This window comes from Medicago sativa, chromosome 2 (assembly GCF_051527215.1).
Source record: "Medicago sativa cultivar Bolivia chromosome 2, Bolivia_mono, whole genome shotgun sequence".
In the NCBI taxonomy this organism is placed as follows: Eukaryota; Viridiplantae; Streptophyta; class Magnoliopsida; order Fabales; family Fabaceae; genus Medicago; species Medicago sativa.
The window spans coordinates 971,268-983,121 of NC_140750.1; the positions used below are offsets into that span (position 1 = coordinate 971,268).

At 34.2% G+C, this 11,854-nt stretch overlaps 1 protein-coding gene across 1 annotated transcript; it reads right to left on the reverse strand.

Moving 5' to 3' along the window:
- Nucleotides 1-3,143: 3,143 nt before the first annotated feature.
- Nucleotides 3,144-7,046, reverse strand: LOC146943398 (chaperone protein ClpB1-like). Its single transcript, XM_085741665.1, has 7 exons — nucleotides 6,995-7,046; nucleotides 6,513-6,636; nucleotides 5,621-6,374; nucleotides 5,318-5,499; nucleotides 4,396-5,009; nucleotides 3,687-4,164; nucleotides 3,144-3,542 (listed from the first exon to the last, which is right to left on the reverse strand). The coding sequence occupies exons 2-7, from the start codon at nucleotides 6,627-6,629 to the stop codon at nucleotides 3,357-3,359; spliced, it is 2,331 nt and encodes a 776-aa protein (XP_085597791.1). The 5' UTR covers nucleotides 6,630-6,636; nucleotides 6,995-7,046; the 3' UTR covers nucleotides 3,144-3,356.
- Between the last annotated feature and the right edge of the window lie 4,808 nt (nucleotides 7,047-11,854).

Genomic DNA, 11,854 nt, shown 5'->3' on the forward strand with positions numbered 1-11,854 from the left:
ATGCATTGCTGTCATCCATTGAGAAGCATCCGAACCGTTCAACGCCTCTTGAAAAGTTGAAGGTTCACCTTCTTCGGTTATAAGACAATATGCATCATGGCTTGTCATAACATAGTCTGATTGCCAAACTGGTTTCTGCGTCTGACGCGTTGATCGACGAACACCATTATTGACCTCATCTAGTTCTTGTTCTTCGTGCACCGGTTCAGATTCAGAAGAATCACTTTCTTTGGATTTTTCTTCCAACTGCACTATAACAGTCTCCTTTGAAGTGCTGTCATTTTTCTGCTCACTTTGCATTTCATTTTCTGCAAAGACAACATCTCTGCTAACAACAACCTTGCGGGCAGTGGGATCCCACAGGTGATACCCCTTAACATTGTCAGCATAACCCAAGAAGATACATTTCCTGGACTTTGGGTCCAACTTCGTTCTTTCTTGGGAGTTGTACATTACGTACACAGGACAACCAAACACATGTAGAGAAGAATAATCTGCTGGCTTTCCTTTCCACATCTCCATCGGTGTCTTCAAATCAATCGCTGTTGATGGTGATCGATTTATTACATAACAAGCAGTTTTCACTGCTTCTGCCCAGAACGACTTGGCCATTCCCGCTGTTTTCAGCATAGCTCTTGTTCTTTCTAGGAGAGTTCTATTCATCCGCTCTGCCACACCATTCTGTTGAGGTGTATGTGCAACAGTGAATTGCCTTACAATACCCTCTTGTTTACAAAATGTTAGAAACTCGCCATCTACATATTCTCCTCCATTATCTGTCCTTAAGCACTTAATCTTCTTCCCAGTTTCAAGCTCTATTTGTGCTTTGAATGTCTTGAATACTGGAAACACATCTGACTTCTTCTTGATCGGGTACACCCATAATCTTCTGGAATAGTCATCAATGAATGACACAAAGTATCTTGCTCCTCCCAGAGATAATTCTGGTGACTCCCACACATCAGAATGTATCAAGCCTAGTATGTGTTTGCTTCTAGTAGTTACTCTAGCAAACTTCAATCTATGCTGCTTGCTTATCACACAGTGCTCACAGAATGGTAAATTTACTGTCTTGAGCCCGTGAAGAAGATTTCGTTCCGCAAGAACTTTCAAGCCACGTTCTGACATATGGCCTAGTCTTTGATGCCACATCATCGTTGTCTCTTCTTGGCTTGCCGCTGCAACTGATGCATCCGCCTCTTGCAATGTATCTCCTAGAAGCATGTATAGATTACTTGTGATTTTTTCTGCTTTCATCACCACAAGATTGCCTTTCACTACTTTCAAGATTCCACTTTCAGTGTGGATCTTACACCCGAGATCATCCAATTGTCCAACAGACAATAAATTCTTCTTCAACCCCTTTACATGACGCACTCCTTGTATTTTTCGAACAGTACCATCATGCATCTTTAATCTGATAGTACCGACACCAGCAATTTCTAAGGCATGGTCATTTCCCATGTACACTGATACTTCTGAGATAGGCTCATAAGAGTAAAACCATTCTCGGTGTGGAGTCATGTGCCATGTTGCACCTGAATCCATTATCCAGACATCGTTGAGTCGTCTGCCGCCTTTAGAACTGGTTGCTGCTTCGCTGTACAGGATTTCCCCGTCATCTGAGGTACTTGCAACACATCCCTGAGATGTTGAAGCTTCAGAATTCTTCTCTCCATTCTTCTTGATATTCCAACACTCCTTCTTTACGTGCCCTTTCATGCCACAACCGTAGCATTTGATATTCTTCCTTCTTCGAGATTTTGACCTACCATGATTTTGACTCCCACTGGGGCCACGTTCCGTTGATCTGCCTCTCGTCATCGTCAAAGCCTCTGCTTGCTTTGAACTCTCTGACCTTTCTTCCTTATTCTTGCGCCTGGATTCTTCTTCAAGGATTGCACCGGCGACATCATCAAAGTGAAGAGTGTCAGCTATGTTATTATTTGTAATGTTGATGATGAGTTGATCATACGAATCTGGTAAACTCTGAAGTAGAAGTTCAGCACGCTCATTTTCCGCTATTGTGAAATCAGAATCCGTGAGTTGAGAAAATAGCGTATTCAGGGTGTTGATGTGATCCGTTACTGATGTGGATTCACCCATTCGAAGAGTGTAGAGCCTTCTCTTTAAGAATATTCTGTTGTGGAGTGATTTGACCTCGTACAATTTTATTAGAGTATCCCAAATCTCCTTTGCTATTTCCTTTTCAGCAATACTTGACAATACCGAGTCTGCCATTGCTAGGTGCAAATTGGCAACGGCATTATCATCCATCTCTTTCCACTTTTCGTCAGTGATATCTGCAGGTCTGCCACCTATTGCGTCTAGGCAATTATCTTTTCTTAAAATTGCCCTTATCTTCAATTTCCACAGGGAAAAATTTCTCCCGTTGAACTTCTCTATCTCAAATTTTGCTGCCATGGTTTTTACACCAAACATATTTTTTTTTCTTCAAACTAGACCGGAATAATAAGAATTCTTTTCTGATGTGGAAGATCGGTTTACACCGCAACCACAGAGCATACTAAGATTTTTCTTATCACACCACTAGTTTATCACAGCGGAACAACAACTACGAACCAGTAGCTCTGATACCACTGTTGGGTACCAGAGTAACAAAATATTATCACACAGCTAAAATAAGAGACGAGAAAAGAGGAACTGAACACACAATATTTTACGTGGAAACCCCTCAACAAATAAGGGGAAAAAACCACGGGGCAAGAGTAGAGAACTTTCACTAAGTGGAAGAAATTACAGGATCATTCTTTCTAAATACAAGGAGAGTACAATTAACACTCTCTCTTATAAATAGGAGAATACTAACTAACACAAACTAGGAGAAACCTCACAGAAGAAACTAATTTTTCTCTCTATATTTTTTTCTCTCACAAACTATGTTTATTGTTTGTGTAGTTATTGATTGTTGTTTTGGGATGATTATGCTTGTTGCAAGGGACGTCTATTTATAGCCTGCAAAATACATGCCTCAACCATTTTTTATTCATGGAATGGCAGACAATTATGCCAACCAATTTGATATTGGCACCGAAAGTATATTGCCATTTTGAACAAAAGTCAAAAGTGGCTTTACCAATATTTTAATGTTCACATAATCTAACTTAGAGAGAAACCACAAATTAAACAACATAAAACTAAATTTACTGATGAGAAAAAATTGAGGAATTTTCATCCACCTGTCACACACAACTTTAACAAAACTAAAGTTCAAGAAAAACATAAACTAATAAAATTTATTCAAACATGTTATCTTTAGGGTGTTTGGATAGATAGTACGTTAAAACATCGTCAGCTTTCTGGTCCATTTGTTATCTGCATCAAAATATCCGACTTCACCCCGTTTCAGCATTAACAATCTCTTCATTATTTTCTACACGGTATACCAAACCACTTCCATTCGGACCAGCATCAACGTAAACCGTTGTATTCTCATCAATTTCTTTCCTTATAAGCATCCTAGCCAGCTTTGACACTACCTTGTTCTCAATCCACTTTTTAGTTGGTCTAGCACCATACTCCTACAATACAACAAAAATATAAACTAGTTGTAAGTAACACTTTTTTCGATAAGAAAGTTACTAAGATGATGATATAATATAGTTTTTTCCAAAGCATTATTCTATAAGAAAATGATTAAGATGATATATATAAGATACACATACAGGATCATAGCTCTCAGCAAGTATAAAATCTAGTGCTGCATCTGTTACCGCCAAAGCGATGCCTTTCTCAGCAAAACGATTAGCTACATCCTTCATATGCAACCTTGCAAACTTCCTCAATGGCTCGCGAGAAAGAGGATCGAATACAACAACTTCGTCCAGCAGAGTCAACAATTGTGGCCTGAAATGCTTTCTCACTTCCTGCATTACTTTATCTCGAGCAACTTCCATGGTACATTTTCCTGAAAGTCCACTTATGAGATGCTCGGATCCAAGGTTTGAGGTCATGATAATGACTGTGTTCCTAAAATCCACAGTTCTGCCTTGTCCATCAGTTAGCCTCCCATAATTTAAGACTTCAAGCAGAGTGTTTAATACAGATATATGTGCTTTCTCCACTTGCTCAAAAAGTATCACACTGTGTGGCCTTCTCCTTACAGCTTCAGTTAATCGTCCACCGTCCTCATGTCCAACATACCTAACAATTCAATTCACAATGATGCATATTTTAAACACGAGATAAGTGAAAGACTATAGTCTACACTAGAATTGGAAAAAAAAATCAACGAAGTATGATAAACCAAAATTCAAACGTCGACATTTGAAATATTTAAAGACAAAATTTGTAACTTTTATTTCACATGGGCCAAACACTTGTGTGTTTAATCTTTTAGTATAATCAAATTCTGCTGCTAACCTAATAACTTACCCTGGTGCAGCACCAATCAATCTTGACACAGAGTGTTGTTCCCAGTAGTCCGACATGTACATAGTCACCAACTGATTTTCATCATCAAATAGTTGTTCAGCAAGTGCCTCAGCAAGTTTTGTTTTACCGACACCAGTTGGTCCAAGGAATAGGAAGGAACCAATTGGATATCGAGGTCTTCCAAAACCAGCTATAGATCTCACTACAGCATTTATTGCTTGGTCTTGTCCCACAACTATATTGTGCAACCTGTCACCAAGTCCAATCAACCTTTCTTTATCATTTTGGCCAAGCCAGGTCACCCGTATACCAGTCCATCGGCTAACAACCTCAGCTATTTGGTTTGGTCCGACAGAGTCTGTCAACATCAAGTTCTCCCCATCAGTGCTACATTCAAGCTGTTTTATTGCATTTTCCACCTTATCAATTGCACCATATCGTAGGTCTGAATCTCTTGCTAGATCATACCGACTGTCAGCCTCCTCCAGAGATAAGACAAGCTCTTCACGTATCTGTTTCAGCCTTCGAATCTCATCAATCCTCTCTTTCTCTTTACTAAACTTCATCTTCAGATGTTCCAGCTTGTCTCCTAAGTTGTCAAGTTCTTTCCGCACCTATAAATAATATCAACTATAAGAGCCTTCCAACTAACTCAAAATAAATAAAAAATCATAACTAATCTAGTATGCTATGAAAAAATATAGTTTAAAACCACTACCTTACAATTGCAGAAGCACAATAATAAGATATTATAAACTTAAGGTTAAATGAATAATATTTGATGAATCAAAGTTATTTAGTAGTGTAGATCGATCAGTCACTAAATTTCAATCGTCAAATACATCATCAAATTTGATGTTACGATGACAAATTTGAATTAAGAGGTCGTTGGTTAAAACAAAAGTTCAACATCTAGACTTACATCAACAAGACGAGCTTTGCTATCTTTGTCGTCCCTTTTCTCCAAAGAATAAAGTTGCACTTCTAGTTGCATTCTCTTCCTGTTGAGGATAGCAATTTCCTCTGGCTGACTATGAAGTTGAAATTTAACCCTTGCACAAGCCTCATCAACTAAATCAATTGCCTTGTCAGGAAGATGACGCCCTTGACAAACAAAAAACACAAACATATCATGTCACCAAAACCATCCACATCCAATACATCCACAAATAGTTAATATAAAAGAAAGAAACATCAAACAAGAGAGTACAATGAGCACACGTACCAGATATGTACTGACTAGACAACTCGGCTGCAACAACAATTGAACGGTCTTGAATTCTAACACCATGACGAACCTCATATTTCTCTTGTAGTCCACGAAGTATACTAATAGTATCAGACACACTAGGTTCAGAAACATAAACCTGTTGAAACCTCCTTTCAAGTGCTGTATCCTTTTCCACATATTTCCTATATTCATCAGGTGTTGTTTCACCGATGCATCTAATTTCACCTCGATCAAACATAGGTTTCAAAAAAATAACAGCATCAAGAACAAGATGAAATTCATCAATGAAAAGAATAACCTTCCCTTTAGCATCTTCCACTTCTTTCAAAACAGCGTTCAACCTCCCTATAAGTATTCCTATCCACTCAGCACCGGAAACTAATGCTCTCGTATCCAAAGCAATTAACTTAACTTCAGCAAGACAAGGAACATTTCCCTTACCTATCATCTGAGCCAACCCTTTAACAACAGCTGTTTTACCAACACCCGTCTCACCTATAAGAACAATATTGTTACTTTGTGACAAAATACTCGAAACCTTAATTATTTCTTCATCACGTCCGACAACAGGATCAAGTTTCCCTGCCTCTTCAACCAAATCTCGACCATAAATTTCCAAAGCTTTGCGTTCCTGCTTCACGTTTTTGTCACATCCTTTTGCACACATCTTTTTGTACACATTTACTATATTCATCCTTTTGCACACATTTAGAAGCTTGTCTTTTAAGTCGTCAATTTCTTTCCGCACCTACAAATAAATATCAACAGTTACAACCATCGAAATAACACATATACACAAAATAAAAATAAAAACTAATCTATACTATGAAGAAAGGAAATATACAACCTAAAATTGTTAAAACAAAAACTTGAAATCCATACTTACATTTGCAAGACGGGCTTTGCTAGCATTGTCATCTTTTCTCCCCAAAGAAAGAAGTTTCACTCTCTTCCTTTCCTTTGGCTGACTATCAAATTGAACTCTAACACCAGCAGGATTCATCTTTTACCTACAACATTAAAAAAAAAAAAAACATGTAAATAAAATACCAACATGACGAGATAATCATATTCATATATATAGTATTTCTGAACAAAAAAACACAAACTAAAAAACCTAAATATTAATTCGGTGAAAACCCTACTTAACTATCTTTGTTTTAAGGAAACCCTACTTTACTAAAAACATGGAAACCCTATTCAGATTTTTTTAAGGAAACCCTGCTTAACTAATAGCCCGTGTCAATACTCAGTTTTATGTGATGATGATAATTACATAATAAGCATATACAATTTGAAGAAAAACAATCATAACAAGAGTGTTACGTAACTCTTCCTTAAAAAAAAAAAAAAAAGAGTGTTACGTACCTTTGATTTTGATTTCAAAAGACCAAAGTTTTGCTCTTTTTCTTTATGTGACAACTTCGAAAGCAAGTGAACCTCTATTTATATAGGACCGAAGCAGGAAATTTCCTAGAAAGACACCGTTTATGGTTTGTTATAAGATTTTTTTTGAAGGAATGGTTTGTTATAAGATTTTTTTATATGAAAATTTGATTTTGATTAAAAGTATAAATATTAAAGGTTTGTTACTTTCAAATTATAACAAACCAACAATAAGATGTTTATCTATTTAAATGATACCAACAGTATAACAAAAAAATATAATCTAAATTCTTATCTTTTTAATGATATCAGCAACAATCATTATTATAGTAAAAATTGTTTTAGGATATAATTGAGATAATGAAAAAGTTAGTCCAACATCTTATATTTTATTTATATAGTATTTATATACTCGATCTAGTTTGTTACACTTTTTAAAGGTAAAAGAAAAAAAAAGGTTAGACATATATTCATATTGTGTTTGTTATATATATTCTGATTTTGAACTCACTCCCATCAATTATCTTTTTTAAAGGATAAAAATAAGGGGGGAAAATTGATATACTGAGGGCAATAAAGATTGAGTTTGTTACACTTTTTTAAATATTTGAATTTAATCTTATATATTTGTTATGTGTGCTATTTGTATTTAAAGTTGAAGGTAATTTGAGAAAAAGAAAAAGTCAACCCAAAATGGCCAAAAGGGGCTATATTCTTATTATGAACAGAAGTATAGATTATATGAATTAGCTTTAGAAAGACGCTCTATGTTTGTCTGTCCCGTCTTCTTATTGAGCTAATGTGTATAAATTACGAACATTAGTTTTTAAGAAATTTCGATTAAATTTATTTTGATTTTGATTAAAATTATAGATATAGATGATGTATATTTTCCACTTTCATATTGTAACAAACTATACTTATCTTTTTCAATGATACCAACAATATAACAAATATTTTCTCAAAAAACAATATAACAAATATAATATCTTTAAAAAAAACCTAAAACATATAATATAAATTCTTTTTTTTAAATGACACTAACAAAATAACATTCTTATAGTCAAATCCTTATTTATTAATTTTCTTAAGTCTGCAGCAACTTAACCTAATTTTTTCCGCTCATTTACAAATTAGGTTTGCAATTATTTAACCTAACAAATTCCATCTAAAAAAATGCATCGCACCAATTTTATTCCTATCCTCTTGTCTTTTTTTTAAGCAAATATTTTCTACCCTAACCCTTATTTATAATATTTTCAGATTTCATACATTTTATGAAGTGTTTTATTTTGTCTACTATAGATTATCACGTGTTATTTTTTTCACCCTTACCAATTATATATAGATTATCACGTGTTATTTTTTTCACCATTACCAATTATATATTGCATTTTATTATTCGTATGTCAATTTCTTTACAATAAACCCGAGCGGAGCTCGGGTCAAAAATCTAGTTTGTTTTAAAGTATAATTTGAAGGAGAAAAAACAGGCTCAAAGCAGCTTATTTTCTTTATATACGGTACTAGCGGAAAGATGGGCACTATCGTGCCCGTTTGTCCGCTCTTTTTAACAAAATTTATAAACAAAATTATTGATATTAATTTATAAACAAAATATTGTCAAGGCATATAACAAAATTATTTTTGAACTCAACATATTTTAGTTTGCCTGCATATAAAATTAAGATAAAATAATGATCATTTATTGTTTATTCTAATAGTAATTAGTAACATCATAACATAAATGTATAAATGACATGTTATGTAAAAGAAACATTGTTATGATTGTGATAAAAGAATATATTTTAAAACTACATTTTTCGTAAAGTCTTCATCTTCTTCTTCTATTTTCCCTTCTTTAATGAGAATTTTTGTTGAATTTTGAGAAACTCCTATTGATCGAGCTACATATAATTGACCATGGCTGAAAACATGTCGTGGAAGATAGATTCTGACATTGGGAATGGTCTGCCTTTGTGACTTATTTATGGTAATACCAAAACTTAGTCTAACGGAAAACTGTCTACTAAGCACAAAGGGAAATCATGAACTCACATTTGTTTTTAATTTAATTCTGGGCAACAATCGTGTCCCTTTAAAATGTGTGGTGTGTAACGCCCTATTTTATTATTTATTTATTTGATTGATTTTAGAGTCTTTTTATAATTTAATTAACTTATTTGATAAGTGATATTTTTGTTATGTGTTGATATATATATATATATATATATATATATATATATATATATATATTAGTAGCCTATATTTGTTTATTTAATTATTTTTCTTGAGATAGAGTTGAATTATATGATTTATTTAATTATGTGATATGTTGATATTTTATTGAGTGGCTTTATTTTATTATTTATTAGAATATATTTAGTGGAGAAATATAATTATTTAGAAAAATGAGGCTTTGAGGCAGAATTGGAATTAAGAGAAAATAAATAGGTTAAGTTTATATAAAGAGGAGAGTCAGAGTTAGAAAATAAGGATTTCGTGCAAACTGTTTTTGGGAGAAAGAGGAGAAACCTAGAGAAGAGAAGAACCAGAGAAGAGAAGTCTGTAGAATCCTTGCAATCAATCAATCTAAGGTAAGGGTGAGACTAACTTTCAGTAATATTAAGTCTATAATTCTGATAATTAGATTTAACATGTTGTAGATTGAGTTTATGAGAATTTGAGAATTAGGATTTTGAGAGAGATTTGATGATTAGATGATGAAAACTTGTTGAATTGATGTAGAAATTGTGTACAGACCTTAGATAATCCATAGGATGATTATTCGAAGTAGTTTTGAGGTTAGAACCATGAGATTAGGTGAAACTTGGAGAAAATCTGCATTCTGCCCGAATTTTGATATTAAAACGGGTATTGATCGGCGCGGAATTGGTCTAAGGTGTAAACACGAAAGTTGTAGGTATGGATGTTAGCTTTCTAATGCTGTTGGTCTCACGTCAAAATGATTTATAGAACTTGAGTTATGGTCAAATTACTGCACGTAGGTCACAGTGAATTTTTATGGACTTTCTGCACAACCTTTTCGAAATTGAAATGAAAACTGGTATTGATCGGTACAGAATTGACCTTTGGTGTAAACATGAAAGTTTTAGATAATTTTGTTAGCTTTCCAGTGGTTTTAGTTCGACATGAAAATGACTTTTAGTTTTTGAGTTATGATGAAAATACTCCTAGGAGGTCTTAGCGAAATTGTACGGTGACAGCATTCTCTGTTTCATGTTTTTGCGTCTTTTTCACATGTTTCTGTTTTAAATTGGTCTTTGGTATAAACATGAAAGTTGTTGATAATTGTGATATCTTTCCAGTAGCCTATGTTTGACCTGAAAATATGTTGTGGATAATTTATTATGTTTTTACAAAGATGCATGATGAATTGTTGATGTTTAAATATGATGTTATATGATGAATTGTTGATGTTTAAATACGATGTTATATGATGAATTGTTGATGTTTGAATACGATGTTATATGATGAATTGTTGATGTTTAAACATGATGTTATATGACGTTGTTTATGATTGATGAATATGAAATTATGATGTGAAGTCGTTGTCGTTGTCGTTACCACAGTTGTCGTCAATGTCTTCAAAGTTGTAAGTAGTTTGTCAATGTCGTTTAAGTTGTAAGTTGTTTTTCGATGTCGTTGAAGTTGTTGGTTGTCAAAGTATTGTTGTTGAGTCCATGCATAATCATTTAAAGACGAGGGCTCATGCCCTAGGAGCTTTTGCTCAGTAAAGACTAGGGCTCATGCCCTAGGAGCTTTTGCTCAATAGCGACGAGGGCTCATGCCCTAGGAGTATATTTATGCTCAAAAGCGACGAGGGCTTATGCCCTAGAATGGTACCACATGCATGAGTAAAATGATAGAGTTGCATAGTCGAGTTAAGTTGCATTGTCGAGTCAAGTTGTTAAGTTGATTTATGAAGTTGATATTGATGTTGATTATGAAGTTGATTATGATGATGATAATGATGCTACATGACCATTGTTATGATACGTTGATGATGTTTATGTTGTTAAATATAATTGTTGAATTATATGCTTAACATTATTGTTTGTGAATCTCACCCCTTTTGCCTGGAAATGTTGCTCTTCGTATGAGTAACTTGCAGGTGATCGAGAATAAGTAGTTGTTGATTGTTGTAGTGAGTGGCTATCTCTCGCTGTGTCTTTAGGTGCTCTGATACGTAACGGGATGGGAACTTTTGTGGCTATTTTCTATTCCTTACGTACTGCTTATGATTTTACATGACTATGATTTAGTTTTTGGATTATTACGAGATGTTTTGATGAGGCCTTCGTGCCAAGACTAATTATGTTGTTGAATTAAAATCCGCTGCGAAGTTTTTGAATATTTATGTTGACCAATTTATGAAGGATGAATTGTTATTTATTCCATTTATGATTATGATTTTATGAAAAGAAGTGTGACACTCCGTTTATGTTGAATGACTCTGATTTATATGTGAAATTTTTATGTTGGGAAAACGGGGTGTTACATGGTGCATATCTAGGGTCTATGATTTGCAACAACATCAAAGGTGTATCTTTTTTTACCTTAAGGTGTAATACTTTAAAGCTTTAAAATGTGTGGTGGAATACTTTCTTGAGCAATCGAGTTTAGGAATTCCTGTTGATATGGTAGTGTCGTCATGTGTTTCTTTCTACCCTATTTATCTATCTTTATTCCACCGGTTCTATTTTCCACTTCTATTTGATTTTTCTTCTTTTATATTGTGATTACGAATTATGATATTACTCATGAATCACATACACTCCTCATATTAGATGTGTCTGAACACGTGTTGCATCCACATCC